This window comes from Stenella coeruleoalba, assembly GCF_951394435.1.
Source record: "Stenella coeruleoalba genome assembly, chromosome: 14".
Taxonomy (NCBI): domain Eukaryota; kingdom Metazoa; phylum Chordata; class Mammalia; order Artiodactyla; family Delphinidae; genus Stenella; species Stenella coeruleoalba.
In genome coordinates this window covers 68,898,991-68,921,882 of record NC_137160.1, presented here as the reverse complement: position 1 = coordinate 68,921,882, position 22,892 = coordinate 68,898,991, and the positions used below count along the sequence as shown (strand labels likewise).

The window sequence follows — 22,892 nt, the reverse complement described above, 5'->3', positions numbered from 1 at the left end:
AGCACCCAAAGGTGCCCCCCCCAACACTGGGCCTCCACTGACCACCGCCCTGGGAGGACCAGGTGACAGGCCTCAGATGGATCCAGGAGCCCTGCTTTCTGCTGCCCTGCTCACCCAGCTGCTCCCACACCTCCGCTCAAAGAAGTTATTCCTTCATGAGATGCACAGGACGTGGCCCTGGTTTTGCAACAGGCTGAGATTAAATAAAAAGGGGGAGGGAGGATTCCTGGGTTTAAAAAAAGGCCCAAGAATCAAAGTCACTAGTTCCGGTTCCTTTCTCCCTCCTCTAGCCCTCAGGAGTCTGCAAACCCCTGCAGAGAATACACACAGGCTTGGAGGAGGGGGGCTTGGTAGGCAGAGCCTGGGGGCTCCTTCACTCAACAAGCCCCTCGAAAAGTGCCGGCGAAAGCCTGGTCCTTCCCAGGGATGGGGGGCCGCCCAGGTTGGAGATGGAACGGGAGAAGTGGGGGAGATAACCCAGTCCTGTTCCTTCTTCCCCCAATGCCTGGCTGGGAACAGATGTCAGGAAAGGTCAGGGCTAAGAATTGATCCTCAACTCCAGCACCCAAGACCCAGCTGACCTGGCCGTAGCAGAGCCGGGAGCCTGCAGCCTCTAGGGGCTCTGCAAGCTGGACAGGCACCATCCCCACGCGGACGAGGGCTGCTCGGCACAGCGTGAAAATTCAGAGCCTGGGCGTTTGTACAGAGGCCCAGAAAAGGAGAGAAAACACCACTGTTGAACATTCCGGCTCCTTCCCACAGAGCGGACTGGATACGTCATCACCTCCATGGCAGTGAAAGGCAGCTTCCAGCAGAAGAGAGAACGGAGCTGAAGGCTGAGGGTGTGTTTGTGGGAACGAAAATATATCTCTCTATTTTCTTAGGGAACAGACAAAACAAAATCCCAGGCGGAATACCTAAGGGGGGCATTAATTGTTTGGCTCCAGCCTGACTGATGACAGTTGGGTGTCAATATATAATATTGTGATGACAATTTGACTCTCACCCGGCAATATTCCAGAACTACTAGTCTCCAGGATTTCCATTTTAATAAGCAGTGAACAAAGCGAAAAGGAAAAAAAAAAAAAAAAAAAACAGGCAGTGGGGAGGGAGGTGGGGAGGAACAAGACTAAAAGAGAATAAAAAAGGAAAGCAACTCTTGTCTTATTATGAAATAACAATACTTGGACATACAGCAGCACGAAAATAAAACAAGGAAAGAGGTCATCTAAAAAACGTATGCCAAGATTACAGAAAAATGGGAATTATCTAGCAGGAAAAAGGCTTCAGCAAAAGTTTGCTAACTGCAGAAGGGTTAACACTGGTAACATACCGTGGCAGACAAATTTCTTTTTTAAAAAAATTTTTTGAGGTTTTTTTTTTTTTTCCCTTTAAATTAACCCTTTCCGGTCCATATGCCACTAAGCAGGTACCAACCTAGAAAAAAAATCATCCACTCAGCAATAGTGGCCCTTTCAAATTAACAGGGCGGGTAGGGGTGGGGTCAGGTGGAGGGGGGAGAGGGGAGAAAAGGGGGAGGGAAGGGCCTGGTTGGGGAGGGGGTATTTCTTGTCAATTCAAGTTAGGGCGGCCACGAATGTCCCGAATCTGTTGGAAATGTCGGAGTGCAGGGACCGCCAGGTGGGCACGGAGGCTCGGGCCTTGGCATCGCCCACGTCGTCTGTGCAGTGGACAGACAGGCACTGCAAGTGGCTGCCGGGCTGGGTTGCCGAGGCCTTGTTCGGAGGGAGGTCGTGGGCTGCAGAGAAAGGAGGAAGAGAGGACGTTAGCTGTGTGCTTGACTCTGCAGGAGGCCCTAATGGGGGTAAAGTGGCAGAAGCAGAAGAGAGGCCATGTCCAGGCCCTCTTTTCATGCCTAAAGATGGTCTAAGGAGATCTAAAGATGTTTGGTTCGAATCCTCCTGCTGTCACCTCTGACTTGGGCTGTGAGACCTTAGCTAAGGGAAGACCTCCTGTTGGGTTTGTTTTTCCCCTCCCCCTTGGGAAATAGGAGAGTTAGGCCGGATAAACTCAGGGTTTGCCCATCTCTGATGGACTAGAGTTCCCCAAAGATTAACTGGACCTGAAGTTAGTTGGGAAGGCTTCCTGGAAGAGACACATCCAAACTGGGCACTGAAGGATGTGTAGGAGTTCATCAGATGCAGTGAAACGGAGGAGGGGAGGATTGTCCAGGTCTCGAATACAGCCCATTCTCTTGTCATCCTCCAGACAGACATTTGCTAAGGGCCTGCTACGTGCTGGTAACTTCCTTACACAGTGCCAAACTGCTCAGAGCCACAGAGACTAAGAGTGTGGACTCCCCAACCACACCAGTGCCCTTTGCCCCTCCCCAGCTGCTGCATGAAAGGACTTTAGGTGATAAGGGTGAGGGAGTCTATTCCTCTCCTACACCCTCAATGAAAATCCCCTAAATTTCCTTCTCATTCAGTCACACAGCACCAGAAACAGCACAGACCATAGTAATGTTTGGATTAGACTCACTTGACAGAAAAGAAATTTGACAGCCATTCACACCTTAGCACGAATTATATTAGAAGAGAACAAGGAATCGGGAGTCCTGAGGCAGGGAAGGAATGGAGCAGTCATTTCAGAGGACTTCTAATTTACTGCTGCCCAGTGACCAATAGTTCTGTTCTGAGGCCTACTGAATCATGATTATTCTCATTATTCCTTTTTCGGGGCCTGACTCTCAGAGAGGCAAGGTGACCTGCCCAAGGTCACACAGCCAGGATGGGACAGAGCTGGGTTTGAAGATGGGCTGATGGTGAACTTCTGACTCAGCAGAAATGAGAAAAGCTGGAATTGGCGGTGGGGGCTCAGCTCCGGCCGAGGGAGCACACCCAGATACTGAACTCCATGACTGGCCCGCCCTCCTCAGCACACTGTGCAGGCCCAGCCAGGGCCTGGTGCCAAGCAGGAGTCACCCCGCCCATCCCGCCCTCTGGGATCCGCCTTGAGGCTTCCCCCAAGAGCTGAGCCATGGCCTGCAGAGAAAATCCTCTCAGAGGGATGGGCCCAGGCAACCAAGGCCAGGTGTGACTAACTGGGTTTGGGGTCCCCACCCTGGAGCCCCAGAGACACCCAGCTTTGGGACCTGCATTCTTGGGAGGAGCTGGGGCTGGGAGGGAAGATTCTCTCCTTTGCCTCTTCCTTCCTTCATTCAATTAATAAGCTGAGTCCCTACTGTGTGCCAGGCGTGGTGTAAGCCTGCAGATTCCAGCAGGAAACAAGGCACAGTCTTCCTCCTCCTCCTGCATCTGACGGTGAAGCTGGGAGACAGTATCGTAGCACAGTCATCTTAGAGTCACAGACTGCGGCTTGAATCCAAGCCCCACCACTGGGTGGATGGGATCCAACAATCTCCCTCTCTGAGCCTCAGTTCTATTCACTGGCAAAGTGGGGGTGATGCTGAATCCCTTGGGGTCTTGTAACAGATGTCCTGGCATACAGAGACAATCCCAGACAGGGCTGCTGGGACTGTCATTCATGTCTGAGGTAGGGGAGGGGAGTCAGGAGGTGAGGGGTCCTTGCAACCATCTAGAAGCCTCCAAGCCTTGTCCCTTCCTTGAGTCTGGCCAGCTGGGCATGTTCCTGCCCATAAAGCTGGAGTCTTTGTACCCATTTCATGGATGGGGAAGCTGAGGTTCTGAGCCTGAGGTTCCCAAGTTGGTTAGAGGTGGTGGAGCTGGGATGCTGTGACCCCAGCTAGCTAGAGATACCAGACTCAGGGTCCCCTCACCCACAGTGGGCCCTGGACTCCAGCCATGCTGATGTACAGCCCTCACACCTCTGCTCCTGAGCCCACGCTTGCCTTGCTCCCAGTGACACCCTGCTGCTTAACACCTGCAAAAGGAATTTTGTTCTGAACATTGCGAGATCTAGATTGGGGGAAGGAGTAGCATCTGTCAGAGAGAGAGAGAGAGATTCTGAAAGGAGTTCCTTATTTCACTTTACACACATTATTTCAAGGAGCCAACGCAACAACGCTTGTGCCCATTTTACAGGTAGGAAACCGAGGCCCCTTGCCAAAGTTTGCAAGAGCTAAACAAAGACAAGACCCACACGTGAGCTCCTGACACCCGGCTCCCTTGCTCTGTGGCTGAAGCACCAGGAAGGTAGACACTGGAGGACTAAGACACTCATGGGAGCTGGGTTTGTTCAGCAGCGGCTCCAGACTGCTCCAAATGGCCACATTTCCTAAAGATGTTTTATTCCCAAGTTACAGACGACTCAAACGCATGCCGCGCGCCAAAACCACAGACAGCTGCTCTTCTTACTTGGGGTGGATTTAATGAGGGCATCGCAGGCACACAGTTGGACACTTCCGTGTATTATCTAATTCCATCCCCCAGCAAGCCCGGCAGCTGGGTGACCCTTCTCCCCACTTTAGAGCGGGCATCTGGGGCTCAGAGAGGGTGAGGGCCTTGCCCCACATCACAGAGCATGGGCACAGGATTCCCCAGCCTCTGCCTGGAACAAACAAGCGAGTCTGGTATCCATGGGGAATGTTTTTAGGAGAGAATATGACTCTTCAGTTCTTGACAACCCAAGCATGACCAAACTCATCCTCCCGCAGGATTCATTCCAGCTGGGGGAACCCAACACACCCTAGGACTGCGGCTCCCCTGGGCTGCCGAGTGGCTGCCGATAAATCAGTCCCACGGGAGCCGCCTCAAGTCAGGGCCTGCCCCGGCCTGGCCCAGGAGAGGCCCTCCATCCCCACTACTCAGGGCAGCAGGCATGCCAGCCCCCACACCAGGACCCAGAGATAAAACCGCCCCCTCGCCCAGCTCCCAGGGCTGGGGAGACCCTGGAGGTACTCAGCGCCCGGCACTGGCAGACACCACAGAACCTGAAGGGTGTTGTCCTGTTTTCCACTGTTGGCTGTCAGCCTTCCCTATCAGACTGTGGCTGTGTGGGGGAGGGGCAGATTTCGCCTGTTCAGCTCAGCTGGGGCCTGTGCATTGACTGTGAAGGGCTGCTCAGCCCTATTTGACAGATGGGAAGACTGAGACCCCAAGGGACAGGGAGCTGCCCAAGGGTCACCCGAGGCCAGGTCACCAGCTTTGGGACCAGCCCTCTCCTGTTAGCCCAGGATTCCTCGCAGGTCAGGCCGAGGTGGAATCCCGGGTCCCCCAACCTCGGCAGCTGGCCCCCATTTCCTCATCTGTAACTTGGGGATGGCGATTCCCATGGGCCTGGCTCAAGGCAGCTGGGGGAGACCATACAAGAGAAAGAGCCGATGACGCCCTGCCTGTGGGTGGTCAGTTCCTGAGGCAGGGGTGACATTGACTCAAAATGTATAACCATGAGGTGCCTCACCCCGGGCAGCACAGGAGCTGAGATGAGAGGCTTCCTGGCGTGCCTGCCCAGCAAGGAAGGACCATGGGACTGTTTTTAAGGTCATCCCCCTACTGGCCAGAACAGACCACCTGAGTCCCCACGCACAGGGGCAGGGCCTGGAGCTGGGATACCTCGCTGTCACTCCCCACAGAGTCTCTCCCCGCCCTTTCTCCACGTGCACAAGCCCTGGCTGACCCATCCAGCCCCTTCCCAGAACCCCCTTGCTGAACGCTGCAGACTTGGTATCATGCTATCCAGGTACAGGCTGCTTTGGGCTCACCCTGCCACCAACATGAGACCACATCAGATTTTGTCTTCAGTGCTTCCCTATCCACAAAGGGGATAGTAAATTCCACAAAGGAAAGGAAAGAACCTTGAGCCAGTGCCCAAAAAGTGACCGCGTGGATAACGGATGGAATTCCACCCCTCCTACGGGTTCCACAATGATCATGCCTACCGTCTGGGGAGCACGGACTCCCGTGCATCACTTCAGCTCTCAGAACCTCAGTCCTAGGAAATGGCGGAAATAATAGGACTGGCCGTCATGGAGGCAGTTACGAGGATTAAGTGAAATGATCCATGTAAAGTGCTTAGCACACAGTGCACTCCCACCAGCACCAAGAGGACTGCCCTGTGTGGTTGTCCACCAGCCTGCAGGGACCGGCGGGGCTGGGACGGCTGGCTGGAGTGCTAACTGGGACGGCTGATTGACCCTTTGGCTGGCCACGGCTGAGGTAAAGGGAGAAGGGAAAAGATGTGCATGTCTTTACCTGGGGACATCTCATTGTTAATTTCATTTCTGGAGGTGCCGCCCATGGAGGGGGCTGAGTTTTTTTTAAAGTCAGCAAAACAGGCCTTGTCACTGCCTCGCCCTGCACTCAGTATGCCCGGGAATGGGTTCCAGTTTGGGTGGGCCACATGCTCAGGCATCCTCAGCTCCGGGGGGGAGGGGGTTGGGGTCGCTGCCGCCCCCCACTCCAGCAGCTGAAGTGCTGCCTTGGCGGTACGCACAGCCACCACTCTGTCCCCAAACCCTCAGAAAGGGGACTTCTGCCGGGCCACCTCCTGTCCCTCTGCCCCCCAGAGGGAAGGCCAGATTATGGGGGTCAAATGTGGGCTCCAAGTTGCACCCAGGTCAGGGGCTCCCTGGGTGCTAATCCAGGGTATAACCTGAGCAAGGTGTTAACCTGGGCTGTAAAATGGGAACCTACTTCACGGGCTTGGAGGACGATGAAGTGAGATCACATGGGTGAAAACTTCAGCACACGATGAGCCTTCCGAAGAGGCTAGCCGCTCTCAGGAGTCTTGTGGTTGCTATACTTCAACAGCCCAGGGCTTTGGGGGCAGGCAGAGCTGATACTGCCACACACCCGCCCTGTGCGTGGGGCAGTTTCTTCATTTCCTTGGGTGCCAGGGGCCTGCCCCACCCCCTGCCCTCCGAGGCTGGGAGGCCCCCCGGGGTGCGATCCCAGGCAGAGAGGAATTAGAATTCCGTGAGTATTTTTAACCTGAAGCTTATGTAAGGAGCAGTGTGGGCCCCAGAACACAATAGCGAATGACTCTCACAGGCTCACCCTCGCCAGATTCCGACAAAGGGAAATGTATTTTGGTTTTTCCTTTATTTGGACCTGGCAGGGGGTGTGGGGGGGAAGACACTGGTGTCTGTGACAGCTGCCACTCAGCTGGGGGCTGGGCCACTGGGCCTGGAAGCAGAGGCAGGCCGGCCGGCCTGGAAACCACAGGGCTGAGCCACCTGTTCTCGGCACCTCTGTCCTGCAGCCCGGGAGTCCCTTAGGGCCCCCAGACACATCCATGTCCCCCCAGAAGCTCCTAGCTCCTAGCCCCCATCTCCAGGAAAGGCCGGGCCATCACACCCAGGCTGGCTCTGGGCATCACGCTTCCCCAAGCCTAGAGTCGAGCACCAGGGAGGGGAGAGCCTGCCTCCAAAATTCCTCCACTGCTCTCCCGCCCCGTTGCCCCTACCCTGGTCCAGGCCCCCACTCCCGCCTGCAGCAACAACCTTGCTGCTCTCTCTGCTTCTACGCTGACCCACACGCCCATCTTCCACTGTGAGCCGGGTGAGAAACTCTGAAGCACCAACCAGAGCAGGCCCCTCTCCTGCTTAAAACTTCCATGGCTCCCCAGTGCCCCCAAGATAAAGTCTCCAGCTTCCCATGACGTGGTCTGCTTCCATCTTGGGCCTCCAGCCTCACCTCTCAGCTATACCGTCTCTCAAAGTATATCGAGATCCTTCCCACCTCCTGATGTTTCTTCCGCCTAGAACACACTCCTCACCTCTGCTGACTCCTACCATCTATCTACCTGGCTGTCAGCCCCATGGTGATGTTTCTCCAACACCCCCCGCTTGCAAATGGCACCCCACGACCAGCCACCATAATAGTAATGATGCCACCGGCGACAGCCTCACTGGCTACAGGGAAGTGCTGACACATCTCCCCGGGCAGAGGGGGAATCCTGAGTTCCGAACCCCTTAGCAACAGGCCACCAAAGATGGAAGACATCATGGGGAGACTTTGGAGTCAGATGACCGAAGCCTGTAACTTGGTCCCTGGCACTTTTCCCAGCAGGGCGACTTTGGGCAAGTCACTTTTCCTCCTTGAGACTCAGCTTCTTTCCCTACGAAATAGGATAAGGTCAGCACCCGGGTCCTCACCGAGTTCTGTCAGGTTCTATCAGGTAAAGGCCACAAGCAATCAGAGCAGGAGTAGAGAGTCTTGTCGGTGGTTAACAAAGTCCAAGGCTTTTTTAAGGCAACACAAAGGCCCATCTCCTAGAACCCACCCCTGGGATGTGGGGGACCCAACCCTAGTGGAACTGGTCCCCATACCCCAACTGGAACTCTTTTGAAGAGCCTCACAACCCCAAGGAGGATCCCGCCTTGGCTGCCTGTCCACGCTCAGTCCCTGGGTCGTGTCCCCTCCTTCAGAGAGCTAGACGGGGTCTGGGGGACTCACCGGCTCTAGCCTCAGAGGCAGGAACAGCGACTCTAAGCCAGATGTCAGACAGCACAAAGATGGTCTATAACGCCACCAACCGTGCAGGAAGACGGCACACCCAAATTCCCACCCCTCTCCTTCCCCATACCCGGCAGCTTTGGCATGTTCAGAAACCTGGACTCAAATCCTCCCTCCTCCCTCTGAGTCTCAACTCTGCGCTTCACCAGCTCCATGACCTTGGGCAAGCTCAGCTTGCTGAGCCTCAGTTTCCCCACCTGTAGAAGCGGATAACATTCCCACCAGTAGAGATCACACAAGCCTGGCCTGGATGGAGACCCTGAGAGCAGACACGCCCACGGGGCTCTCCGAGGTCTCTCCGGCCCTGGCATGCGGTAGGCACCTGATAAGGATTTGTGAAATATGTGGATGAAGACTCACATTCTCATCCCAGCTCTCCACCTGCTTGCCGTGTGACCTTGGGTAAGTCACTCCCCCTCTCCAGGCCTATCGGGTCCTCTCAGAAATGAATGGTGGTGAGTAAATGTACAAGCCCCCTGAATCTTTCTATCCCTTTGGGGTGACCGGATTTTACATTCAAAGAAGGCAGGAGGCTAAGGCAGGTGCCCTCCCAAAACAAGGGACCGTAAGATACACTGACCTCAGGCTCCCTAGGGGGCCGGGCCTTGGCCGATCTCATTGGACCAACACAACACCCAGGCAGAGAGGGCATTTTACAGGGGCGGAAACCGAGGTTCAGAGAGGGGACGTCACTGGCTCACAGTCACACAGCCGGCCTGTGGCAGAGCCAGGGTAACTCCCAGGTCTGTCTGATGCCAAAGTCACAGGAAAAAGTAAAATGTCGCAGCCAAATGGCAGGTACACCCAGTCCCTCCTCCTCTCTCCAGCTCTCTCGTTCCCACCCCCCTCGCCTTCTTGCTCAGCCTCTCTTTCTCTTGTTCTCTCCCTCCCTCTTTATCTTTTCCTCTCTTCCTCCCCCTCCCCCGCCCTCCCTCCCACCCTCTCTCTCTGGATCAACACTCCTGCTTTTGGGGAAAGGGCCCTGAAGCACACAGATGGGGTGAGAAGGACCCCAGGTGACACAGCAGCCGAGGACAAACCCCGAGGCCCCGTTCAGTGCTTTCTCCATGGACGCTGCCCGAGCGTTTCCACATTGGCCCCATCAGATGGGGGCAGCACACGGCACACGTGGGGGCTCCTGAGGGGCTGGTAGGGCCCCCACCAACCATCGGGAGGCCCCACGAGGGTGAGGAAGGGGCCTCGCTGCAGCCGCTGGGGTAGCTCAGCCTGGGGAGAGGCTCAGCCGGGCCCCCGAAAGTCTTCGGAAATTAATTGGAGTTGACTTGGCTGAGGGCAGCTGTCACTTAGATTGAGAACGGGCTGAGGGCTCCGCTGAGGCGAAGCAGCAAGGGCATCACTGGGACCAGGCTGCTGAGAGCTGGGGGCCGGACCGGGACTGGGGCGGGGGGCTGAATTCCAGGGCTCCTCCTCAGCCCCAAAGGAGGAGGCACTGGGGTGGTGTTTGAGGACCAGAGCCCAGGCCCCTCTCCCTGGCCTGAGCGCCTCCAGCAGGCTCCTTCTCCTGGTGCCTGCGGCCACGTGGCCAATGACCTGTGACAGATGCAGCCCTGTGCATCCCCCGGGCCACTCCCCGCCTGCCTGCTGCCGAGACGTGACAGGCTGGGGGGCCGTGAGCCGACCCCTCAGCCTGCACCTTCCTTCTGACAGCGTCCACAGGGGTGCATCAAGGGTGCTTGTGCAGGGGGAGCTCTGCACCGCGCGTCCAGAGCACCAGGCTTCAGGATTGGCTTTGGGGATGTTAACTCCTCCCAGCCTCAGTTTTCTCACCCATGAAATAGGGCTGGAGACGGTATTATTCTCATAGGGCTGTTGGGAAAAGTCCAGGGATAATGCAAGCAAAGCGCTTAACACACTGCCAGGCACCAAGGCTGCCCAAGAAATAGTAGCTGCTCTTAGTATTTCTAATATGATTATTATATTGGAGATTCTCTCCAGCCCTGTCTCCAGCAGAGCCCTTCCCACTCTGTTTTCTTGCCTTCTCACCCACAGTTCACCCCCATGACATTGGGCCCAGTGCTGTGTGGCCCTGGGCAGGACACTGTCCCTCTCTGAGCCCCAGTATCCCACCCGTACACTGGGGGCAACTTTACAGAAGGGCCAACACCTCACCGAGCTCCCCACTCTGCCGGCTGTGCGGTAAGCCATTCAACCATTATCTTTATAAAACAAGACGAATATACACATGTATTTCTATAGGATTAGAACCGCATTCCTTTTAGCCCATTGGGGAAAAAAAAAAACAGATTCAGTGACAAGTCTGAATTTTAAAAAGTACGTTTTCAAAGCACTGATGCTTTGGGTGGAGGTTCTTGGGGGCATCTGCCCTGGTCACCCATCCACTGGGCTGTGGAAGCTTTGTGCTCTTTCCATGGCAGGTCGGCAGGGAGGCAAGTGGCCCGTAGGCCCAGGTAACTTCCCATAGCGCCACTGCGTCTCAAGGAAGGGCTCTGCGTGGGGGTCAGTCATGGGACAGTCATGCACTTAGGAGACAGAAGCTTAGGCTCAAATGCAAACCCTGTCGCTGCCGGGCTATTTGACCCACGATCAGCTGCTTTTGACTCCCCGGGTCTCCATTCCTTCACCTAAAAAGTGATTTTGGTCATTGCTGCTTTGCGGAGAGGCGGATGAAATGCCTGGTGCCCAGGGGATGCTCGATATCCAGTTACCATAATCATTTCCCCGAACTCGGGCCTGGGGCAGCCTGTAAGAGGGAATCCTCGAGACGGTGATAATAGCTGAAGCGCCACAAGCAAACATGTGCCCCCAGCTGTGTGCTGGGCGCTGGGCTCAGGGACCCCCAGCCTGGTGGACAGATGTTCTGATAAACACGGAACTGCAGAACAGAGACAATCCCTGTCGGAGCGAAGTGGACCCAGGGGACGCGTGGGGATCCGGGAAAACTTTGTAGAGGAGAGGACACACTAGGGGGACTTAAGGATGAGGATAAAGCTCTGCACCAAGAGAAGCGAGAGGGGGCGCTCCAAGCTCTGCTGTGACTGTTTCAGAAGAGCCAGAGGCCTGCCCAGGGACCCCGATTTAGGGCCTGGGGGACCCAGAGGAAGAGGAGGCAGCAAAGCTCAAATGGAGTCAGTCATGGAGGACTGGGAGCGTTGGGCTTTGTTCCTGCAAAGAGGAGACAAAAAGGTTTTCAAGCAGGGGAGGGGCATCAGGAATCTGTCAGAATTAACAAGAGGCTTGCACCTCATCCATTCCGGCCCTGGCATAGGACACCCGACGTACAAACACACCCCCTTATTGGGGACAAGGTCCCTTGCTCCCCAACTCTAAGCAAGTGGGAGGATTTGATCGCAGCCCCATGAGAATGGTACTCTGACAGAGCTCTGGTCCAGCAGGACCTGCCATTCCTCCCTGGCAGCTTCTGAGTCAGACGCCTGTAACCCACGTCTCCAAGAAATCCAGGTTGGGTCCTAATCCCAGCCCTGCCACGTCTCAGCTGGTGGCCCAAAAGACTCCACCTCTCTGTGCCTCCATGTTCCCTCCGCACAATGGATGAGATCATCATGCCCTGTGTTTTTACATCAGTGAATCCTCTCTGAGGATACAAGTGGGGAAATTGGGGCACAAAGGGGGCAAGATTGCATCCCAGGTCATCTATTAATGAGTAGAAGGGTTGAGGGCAAGTCACTTGATCCCTCTGCTTCTCAGTTTCCCTACCTGTGAAATAAGACCATACACCAACTGGGCAGTGCTGCTGGGAGATTGGCATTTGATAGAATTAACCAACAGACAAGAACTAATTAGCACCTATCACGTGTTTGTTCTTTTAAACTCACTCTTTCCTCACCATAACTCTGGAGGGCAGCTTCTATTCTCTTAGCCCCGTTTCATGAAGAGCCAGCCAGGGTCAGCACACTACAGCCCACAGGGTATGTCCAGCCCACCATCTGTCTTTATAAATAAAGTTTTATTGGAACACAACTATGCTCAAATGTTTACATTTTGTCTATGGCTGCTTTTATGCTACAGTGGCAGAGCTGAGTCATTGTGACAGAGGTTGTATAACCTACAAACCTTAAATACTTACTATCAGGCCCTTTACAGAGAAAGTTTGCCAACCCCTGAACCTGAGGCTTAGAGAGGTGATATCACTTGTCCAAGTTCACACAAGTAGGAAGGAGCAGCCAGGCACCCAGTAGGTGCTCAATACATGCTCCTGAGAAAGGTGTTTGTATGTAAACAACTCTGATCTGTGAGGACTTGCATGGTGACCCTTCGGGAATCAGAAATGTCCTCCCCATTCATGTGGCCCTGGTCTTCCTTCTCTGGCTATAGTGGAAACCGTCCTGCCTTCCTGCTTAAAAATTAATAAAACAGTAAAATGCTGCTTGTAGAAGAGAGGGGTTGTTGTAAAAAAAAGAAGTTTTTTTTAATCATTCAAAAGCACATCCATAAATGCAATGAAAGAGGAGAAAGGTGAGCTCTCTGCGGAAATGTGAGTCGCCCACATCAGGCGGGAGGAGATGGGCAGCCACCCAGCACTCAGCCCCTGAGTACACCCTCTCAGCTCAGCCTCGACTCAGGGAAGGACAGAGCGATGCGCAAAGTGGACGGTGAGAGGCCAGGCAGGCAGAGCATCCACCCCGGGGCTGGGCCAGGACCTTCTCACTGGCTGATCTCATCTATCACCTCAACAGCCCCATGAGGACCAAGGTCACACAGCTAGAAAGTGGAGAGCTGGAATCTAAACCCAGGTCTGTGTGAGTCCAGAGTCTGTATTCTTTTAACCACCCCGTGGCATCTGCTTGGCCTGGGAAGGGAGCCGGGTGGAGCAGTAGAAGCTGGTCTGGGCTTGGAAGAAGCTGGTTGGTCACTCCCATCCAAACAACAGGGACCAAAGTTCCTGGGGCGCCCGGCCTGGCACACCCACCCAGGGGTTCCAATAGGTCCGGACTTGGGCTTTCTGGGTTAGAGGTGTGTCTGCCAAAAACAAACCCCAACCTGCTTTCCCTCCACACTGGGCTTTCCTCCCCTACTCCAGGAAGACAAGCACCAGCCCTACCTGCAGCTAGCTGTGTGACTTCAGGCGCATCGCTTGCCCTCTCTGGGCTGCCACTGTAAGTGTCAGGAGTCCCGGCTGCCAGGCCTGTAACTCTATGACCTAAGGAAGCCACCCAAGGGACTTCCCTGGTGGCGCAGTGGTTAAGAATCTGCCTGCCAATTCAGGGGACACAGGTTCGAGCCCTGGTCTGGGAAGATCCCACATGCCGCAGAGCAACGAAGCCCGTGCGCCACAACCACTGAGCCTGTGCTCTAGAGCCACAACTACTGAGCCCCCGTGTCACAACTACTGAAGCTCGTGCGCCTAGAGCTCGTGCTCCACAACAAGAGAAGCCACCGCAATGAGAGGCACACGCTCCACAACACAGAGTAGCCCCCGCTCACTGCAACTAGAGAAAGCCCACGCACGGCAATGAAGACCCAACGCAGCCAGAGATTAATTAATTAATTAAAAAAAAAAAAAGCCACCCAACTAGGTGCTCCCTACCCTAAATTATACTATAGACTGATGGGAAATGCTAGCTAACCTCTACCTCGGAATGGCGGAGGGGACAGGCTCGGCCCTGTGTGTTCCTGCTGGGCGTGCAACGCACACCGTGTGTCTCTGAGGTCAACCTGGGAAGGCGGGGGCCACTGCATTCCTTCCAGACAGGGAGTGTGGGAAGAGGCAGGCACAAGGGTGAGGGTTAGGTGACTAAGCCGACCCCAGTCTCACCTTCTGTCACATCTTCCCAGGACCAGACACATTTTGCAACACCTGTATCCCACCTCTTGGGAGGATTTTCTAGATTTGGCCTATGTCTCAGGTATGGAGAAGCAGGATTAAGACTCAGTGCCTCTCCTCCCATGGCAGAGGTCACAGACCTTTGTCCCTGTGATCTGAGGAAAGCGGAACTGGATTCTAGGAAGACTGGGCTGGCTGGTGCTATACACTGGGGAAACTGAGGCCAGAGAAGGTTAAGTTGGGGGAAGAAGTGTGACCAAATCAGAGGATTCTGGCCTGCCTGCCGAAGCCAGCACTCAGTTGTCTCCTCATTCAGAAGGTTTCACAGTGGAGTTTGCAGTACGCTGTCACCAAGTGGTGGCAACGCTACTCTTGCCAGCTCTCTCCTCTTCCTGGACCACTACTGTCACTTCTCCCTTCACCTAACTAACAATTCCACTTTCCCCTTACTCAGGTAGGTCTCTCCAAGCCTCTCAGTGGGCTCCAATGCCCACCAGGCTGTAACATCTGGTGCTAACCCCAACTTCTCATAATTGTCCTGTTCTGCGCTACTGCCTCTAGAAGGTGAGTTCCATGAAATCAGGAGCCTTGTCTCTCCTATTCACCACTGTGGCCCTGGCACCTGGCACATAGAAAGCTCTCGACCGATATGTGCTGACTGTACCAATTCCTGGGGGCAGGAACAAACCCTAAAGAATCATTAAAATAAGGAAGATTCAAACCACATCACCTGGGCCTCCAGACAGACCTAAATAGGAACTTTTCAAGGCTTCCTGGGTGCCAATGAAGCAAGACCTCATTAGGAGGTTTGCCCACTGCCCCTCCCCAAAATCTACCGAGGAGGGCCACCCCCTCCAGACTATCCCGAAATGGAGGAACTGCCCCCACTTACTCTCCAGATCCCCAACCCAGCCAACAGACTTCCTTCACAGTCCGGAGGTTAGAATTCTCCCCTTTTATTTTAGACCCCACTGGTGTGCGAGGACGGCACAAGAAGCAGGTGCCTTTAATGGAGAGGAAAACGCGAAGGGTCGGCTGACAAATGCCAGCAATTTCCTCCTGCTGGAGGACGATGACACAGGGAGTCCCGGCCACCACCCTCGCTCGGCCACCCTTCCTGCCTACAGACCCTGAGCCTGAACCTGCTGGGATAACCTCTGAGATGAGCTTTAAGTTGACACCAGGCATGGGAATCAGTTAAATTACCCTCCAGGGAAAGGAACCACACCCCGGACACCATTCTACACATTTCTTGCATATCACTGCATTGGGTCCTCTTGTTAAACTTTGGAGGGCGGAGCTGTTATTCCTTTTTTTTTTTTTTCAGTGTTTGCCCTTGGGTTTTGTTTGGCTCATTGTGTGTACACATGTTATTCCTTTTAAAGGATGTAGAAACAGGTTCAGAGAGGCAGGGTGACTTGCCCAACATCACACAGCTAGGGAGTGACCAAGGCAGAGTGAAGCCAAGTCAGTTTCCAAAGACTTTCTACTTTTGCCCCACGCCAGAAAGAGAGGGAGAGGGAGGGAGGAAGAGAGAAGGGAAGGAAAGAGTAAACAATGACTCTCATTCTCCTAAAGGCCATCACCTGGCCTTCCCTCTTGGCCCATCCACTCTGTGTCTGGAAACACCTGCCTGTTTCCTGGGGTACCACAGGATGAGGAGATGCTGGCCTCCATGTCATGACCTGACGGGGGGATCTGATCCAGACCAGGCCTTGCCCACTGCAGGGTCTGAGTCCTGGGGAACCAGGCCCCCTGGGGAGGCGAGCGGAGCAGAAGGGAAAAGCATTTATCGTCCTGTGCAGAGCTCACCCACCTGAGCAAAGCTCTTGCAGAGGTGGTTTCCAGCTGCCTGGGGGCAGGTGGCTGCTGCTAAGCAACGGGCTTTCACCCAACGACTTATCCAGAGTTCATGGCACGCTTGGGGTATAACAAGCTGATGATCTTGGGGGCCGCTACGGATTCAGGGGCTCTAGGAGTCAAGAAGTAGGCTGTCCAATATGGTAGCCACTAGCCACATGAATTGTTTTAAATTTAAATAATACTTAAACATCAATTCCTCATTCACAACTAACCACATTTCAAGTGTTTGACAGCTGTCTGTGGCTAGCGGTTACCGTACTGGACAGTGCAGATATAGGACGTCTCCATCACTGCAGAAGGTTCTATTGGACAGCGCTGGTCCAGAATTATAATCTACAAAGTCTCTCCCAATCTGCGTCAGCGGCTGCCATGACTACTAGTTTTCTTACAAAAGGAAAGCCCTATCGTCTTTCAGATAGGAAGCTTCCATAGATTGAGGTAAATTTTGGGCCGGAAGGAGCCACAAGGGTCATGTTTTCCAGGATCATCAACCACCTGGGACTCACACCGAAACTTATTTCCTCTTGAGCTCACGGCAGACATTGCTCATCAGCCTTGGCACTCCCTCCCATGGAACCCAGATACAGCCTCAGAGTCTTTCTCAACACAATGCTCTAGGCAGCCAGAACCAATCCATCCAGATTAGCACTTGACACTGAATCTGTAAATCTGACCTAGTCCAATCACAGAGGGGAAGAAAGTGAGACCCAGTGAAATAAAGTGACTTCCCTGAGGTCAGACAATGGGTCAAGGTCAGGCTAGGATTAAAACTCACACCTCCTGGGCTTCCCTGGTGGCACAGTGGTTGAGAGTCCGCCTGCCGATGCAGGGGACACGGGTTCGTGCCCCGGTCCAGGGGGATCCCACATGCCGCGGAGCGGCTGGGCCCGTGAGCCATGGCCGCTGAGCCTGCGCATCCGGAGCCTGTGCTCCGCAACGGGAGAGGCCACAACAGTGAGAGGCCCGCGTACTGCAAAAAAAAAAAAAACAACTCACACCTCCTGCTTCCTGTTCTCTCCATCACATCTCCCCCATGAAAGCTCTGGATAGTCCAAGTTCACAGTCCTCAAAAAAGAGGCCAGGAAATGCAGTGACTAAAGACTAAGAAGAGTGATGGTAATATTAGCAATAATAGTGACGATGCCAGGTTCTTGATCACCTGCTCTGCGGCTGACCCCAAGCCTCACTTCTCACCAGCACCTTCCATTATTCTCATGACGACCTATAATGTACACATCATTATTCCCGTTTTCCAGATGATGAGTAAAGGGAGACTGGAAGACCCACAGGGACCCACCCAAGGTCACATCATCACTAAGTGACAATCACAATCTGATATTGACACCTGGCATTCAGAGCACTCAGCACTGATCGTGCACAGCTCCATAGTCCTCACTCCAACCCAAGACAATCACTGGTCTCATCTTACAAGACACTCCCCCAAGTCCTCTCTGGCCAGCACAGCAGACGGATCCCACAATTCCCCACATTAATTCATGGAATGATCAAAATTGCCCCCATTTTACAGATGAGAAAAACTGAGGTTCAGAGAAAGAAGGTGTTTTGGCCAAAGTCCTAGAGCTGGGAAGTGGTGTTGCTGGGCTTTGAACCCTGGGGAGAAAACACTAAACCTTGGATCCCGTTTCTGGAGGTCAACTATTGGGATCTTCCAGAGAGGTTTGCAGGACAGGACGCGTGGAAAAATGCGTCTGGAAAAACCAAGCCCGGTACTGCTTGCTGAGGCTCCTCAGATATAAAATATGGGGAAAGGGGCTGCTTGTGTCCTCCTGCTCAGGCCTCCCCAGCACTCTCTACCTTGGGGAGAAATCACCACTGCGGGTTTAAGTCCTGGTGCCGAGCACCTTCGGGGGCAGCTCACACCCAGCCACCAACAAGCCCAGCACCTGGCCCAGCAGGCACCAGCTCAGCCTGTTCTCACCCCAATGCTTCACCACCTCTTGGTATAGAAATTGCATCCAAGACGAACTGTAAGTAATATTTAATTTTATCAAGGATAATTACATGAAATTAATTCAGCTTTACCTGGAAGCACTTTGTTATCATTTGCTTTCCGAGGGAGCTGGGGTGAGTACTGAGGCCCCCCCAGGAGCAACCACGGGAGGGGACAAGGGAGAGGCTGCTGAGATTGGGACTGAACAAGCAACAGGCATCACAAAGTAATCGAGTGAAGATAACGGCTAGCACTTCAGTGAGTGCCAACTGTATGCTTGTGTGAAATGCTCCTCGTATGATGTCACTTTAACTCAGGACACTCCTGTAGGTGGGCATGTTAGAACACACCCCCCGTGCCCTCCATTTACAGAAGAGGCCACTGGATCCCAAAGTAATAGGAGCAGACATCTAAGCGCCATCAAGGAGAGAGCCTGGTTGAAGCCCTGCCTGGCTACTTCCTAGCAGTATGATCTTGGACAAGCCAGCTTGGGCCTCAGTTTCCTCATCTGTCAAATGGGAATAAGGACAGTAAACTGCCCCAGTGGTTTTGGAGAGTCAATAAGATAGTGCAGACGACACACTTAACACAAGGGGCGCTCAGCAGATGCTCAAAGGATGCTGCTGGCACGTTCATCATCGTCATCACCCAGCAGCGCTGCAGGCAGGCTGGGGCCTCCTGACTCCACGGGCCCCCATTTGAGGCTGGGTTGGGGGAGGATCAGGAGAAGAATCTGAAGAAAGCCTAGCTTTCTCGGCCTCCCCACGGAGGCCTCACACACAGAACCTCTGAGCCAAGAAGTACAAATGAGGCCCCGAACAGGCTGGGAAACCCAGGCCGCCCCTCCCCAGGCTCCAGCCCCCAACCTGGCCCTCCAGGAGCCCCCATTTGGGGGCACAGGCTCCCCTGGGTACCAAGAAGAAAAGGGGGCCCCCTCTCCCACAGCTGCTATCGTTGCCAGCCTCCCCAAGGCCCGAGGGGGGTCTGGAGCTGCTCTGAAAGGGCGCCGGGCGCCGGGGGTTCATTCAGCTGTTTTCGGGTGGCTCCAATGAGTTCATTTTACCGCGGTGGAATATTAAACAGCTCCTGGGGAAACAGATGCTGGGCTTTGGCTTCAGAGGGAGGGAGGAAGGGAGGCCACAGGCCGGCAAGGAGAGAATTCAAGTTCCGCTTCAGGCGGCTCCAAAGACCTTTCCAGGCTCGGCTCAGCCTGAGTCGTCACGCTGACCGGTGCCTGGGGACCAAGTGCAGGGCATCATGTGGGAGGCCAGGCTGACACCTTGAATTCCTCACTTCACTTAGGCCTCACAACCACCCTAGGAAATAGGAGCTCTACTATGCCCACTTCACAGATGAGAAAACTGAGGCACAGGGTAGCAAAATGACTCACTCAAGGCCACACAACAAAAGAGGGCACCGAGATTCAAACTCAGGCCCCAAAACATCATCTTGATCCTTTTATCTACATAACTACCATTCACCACCCTCAAGGTACCCTCTCAGGGGCACATACCAAGCAAACGGACCCCTGAACAGATGTGGAGCTGCCGGGTGCTGTGCCTCCCCTGTGCTCAGGTTTCCCGCCGCTCTGCAGAGAACGATCCCACCTCCTATTATTCTAATAATCCCTGACATCTGAGCAGCTTTCTTGGCGGCTGCCAAACACATCTGGGTATATCACGTCCTCGAAGCTTCATAGCAGCTTCCCCATTCCAGACGGGGAAACTGAGGCCCAGCCAGCAGGGTGGATCACAAAGCCGCTGCCCAATTAAAGGCAAAGTGATGAAGCAACCCTCCTATGCTCCCCCTGCAGACTCAAGGTCCAGATTCATCCCACCGCCCACCAAGGAAGTTGGCACTCCCTCCTCACCATGGGAGCACAGAGAGGTGAGGTGACTTGCGCAGAGCCACAGAGCTGGGTTCCATGGTCAACCCCTAGAACTGGGCTGGGTCAGAGCCCCCCACTCCCAACTCTCACTGGCTCCTGGCTATCCGAAGAGGTGCTGAGCATAACATGGGGCTTCTTCCCTTTGGGATTTCATCAGTGTCTACATTTTTTTTCCTCTGTGATTAGGAATAAATAATGATAATAACAACAAGTAACATGTATTGAAGCTTACCAGGTACAAATCACTGATCATAAGACTTAATGTGTATGAATGGGTATAGCCCCCCCTACAGAACCCCCACGAGGTCGACACTGCCATCATCCTCACTTCACAGATGAAGAACCGAGGCTCGGGGATCAACACCATATGGTCTCGCCATTGCCCTTGGGCAACTCCATGGGTGATGGAGACCAAGTGGTCTCGAGGCACGAGCTCTGTACTGTTTTTCCTGTTTCCATGGACTGTCAGTGTCCCCATGCTTAGGGGCAGCCTGGCCCAATGGGCAGAAAGATGGGTGTTGGGGTGGGGGCAGATCTGGCTACACCACCTGCCGGCCACACCCACAAGCAGGTCCTTTTCCTCTCTGCACCTCACCCTTCTCATCTGTAAAATGGGTCAACAGAAGTAGCTGCTTCATGGTGGGGTGAGGATGCCATCGGTGGCTCACAGGAGGCACTGGCACAAGCTCGGCTCTCAAACTGCCCCCCCTGCCCTTTCAATGGCTGCAGAGTGATTAAGGAATCCAAACGCCATCCCTGAGTCAGCCTTCTCCTTTTACTGGACCCTAGAGGTTTAGGGGGGGGAACTCCAGTAAATAGGAATCAAAGGTTCAGAACAAAAAGAGCTGGGCCCCAATCCCAGCCCCACCTGTTATCAGCTGGGAGACTCAGTGTGTCAACCACGCCTCCTGGGCCTCAGTTTTCCCATCTGTGAAGTAGGATGCCACCTGGGACGCTGACGGGGTTAGAGCAGTGAATTTGGGAGTCACACTGTGACTCCCCTTTCCCCCAACACCATGGGAGTAGTTTTCAGCCCAAAACCCTAAAAAAGAAGTCTCGGTGACAAAGTCCCCTGACTCTAGTGAAAAAGAGTAGGAGGAAGCTCCCAGAACCCACAGGCAGGGGCTGGGCTCCAAAGGGTTAAGCTCAGCTCTGATTTCTCCCGAATGGCAAAGACAGCAGCTGAGGCTGCCCCCCTGCTCCCTGCTGCATGAAGCCTGACCCCTGACATTTCCACTCCCAGCCGCACTTGTATTTAAAAAAGGGAAGGAAAAAAAATTTAACCATCCACACAGACAAACAGTTTGGGTAGGCAAGGAAGGAGGGGGGATGCTGCAGATTTCCTTTAACTGAGTTCAGTTCACCCCCAAAAAAATTTTTTTAAAGAAAGACCTAGAAGGGAGGCAGAAGGGGGAACAGAAGAATGAAAAGGTGGCAGACAAGTTCTCTGGAATCACCGGGTACCACTACATTTTCTGATTAATTAACCCTGAAAGGGGCCTCTCTCCCAGCCCTTCCTGGGGGAGGTTCTGGCTGGCAGAGCCCCGTTTTCAGAGCGGGGCAGCCTCTCTGGGGGGGATTCACTTAGAGGTCCCGGGGGAGCTCAATCCCCTCTCCAGGCCACGCTGCAGTTAAAGCCAAGGATGATAAGGAATTTATCAAATGAGATTTACACAGGGAAACCCTAATTAAGAGGTTAGTCTCCAGTTTAATTGCCTTCAAACCTAGGCAGGCAGGCCCAGGCAGATGGATTTTCAGTCTGACCTCATTAAAAATTAATAATAACCAAATAGAATACAGAGGAAAATCTGAAGTCCACAATGTGGCTAACAAGTAGAGGGGGGCAGGGGGTATGAAGGGCCAGGGACTGGCCTGACCCAGAATGCGCTGGCTTGTGCCCCCGGGGCTGGCCTCAGACCCTGAGCTTGTGGTCCTTCTCTCTCCTCTCTTGCAATCTGGTAGTTCTGGGCTCTCTGCTCCTTGAAGGCTTTTCTCCCCCAGCCCCTGCTCCCCTTGAAGCTGGCAAGCCGAATATAAATTGGAAGCATGCATCTAACCCCAACCCCAGGCGGACGCCACATACCAGACAAAATGACTACAGGCCTTGGTCATCTGGGGTTAAGAATGGTTTTTGTTTCTGGCAGGGAATGTGGAGGAGCCCAAAGGAACTGGCCCGGACAATTGTTCCAGGAATGAAAGGCAGAGAAGGAAAAAAAAGGAGGAGGGGGGAGACAGCAGAGAGGGAGATGGGGCAAACACCTGGGGAACCACAGCTGGAGATGTTTTTCTGTCCCTCGGGGAATGGCCTGCAAAGTTTTTGCACCAGGCTTTAAAACACAAGGGGGACATGGATGTACCCCACTCTGGGCAGATAGGATTTTGCTCTTTATATGTACCCTTTTCACGGCCCCCCACCCCACCCAGCTTTGTTTGATTAAACTATAAGTTAATGCTTGAGGCAGAGAATCAGAAGAGATTTCTTTCCAAGAGCAAAATCTAGGAAAAAGTCTCCAGCAAACAGACTTGCTCATTGTCACGTGGATCTGGGGAGAAACACAAGCGAGAAGCAAAGTCCTACAGGGTACGGGTCACTTCTGTCCCAAGCCGTTGACCCAGGCCAATGACAAAGTAGCAGGTCAGAGTCATGGGTGCTTCCTCCCAGCCGGGCACAGTTTTGAAGGGCGACTCACGGTTTGTCTCGTACACGTCACCATCCACATACAGTGCGATTAATATGCTTTACATGTTATTAGCATTGCTACTGTGATTTTTCGAAGTTTCCTAACATTAGCAAGGGACTGATTTTCCAAACCTTACACAAACAGAGATGCTAAGAAGTGGGTATGCGGGGCCAGGGTATTGAAAACCCTAAGGGGCTTCAGAAAATGCACGACTTTTATCTCAGAGCTGTTTCTCACTGACTTGCATTCTAAAACGTCTAGCCTGCTGTCTGGGGAATTTCTGCCAGCTGCAGTGGCCACCATCGCTACCATCCATGGCACCCAAGATCACCTTCCAAAACTCTGC

General features: G+C 53.8%; 1 protein-coding gene across 1 annotated transcript in view; it reads right to left on the bottom strand.

Moving 5' to 3' along the window:
- Positions 1-1,577: 1,577 nt before the first annotated feature.
- Positions 1,578-22,892, bottom strand: part of MN1 (MN1 proto-oncogene, transcriptional regulator) — a gene marked incomplete at its 3' end in the record, with an annotated part of 44,214 nt that continues 22,899 nt past the window's right edge. The window contains exon 2 of the mRNA XM_079941803.1: positions 1,578-1,759. Coding sequence (XP_079797929.1) covers positions 1,578-1,759 — 182 coding nt within the window. The remainder of the gene's footprint in view (positions 1,760-22,892) is intronic.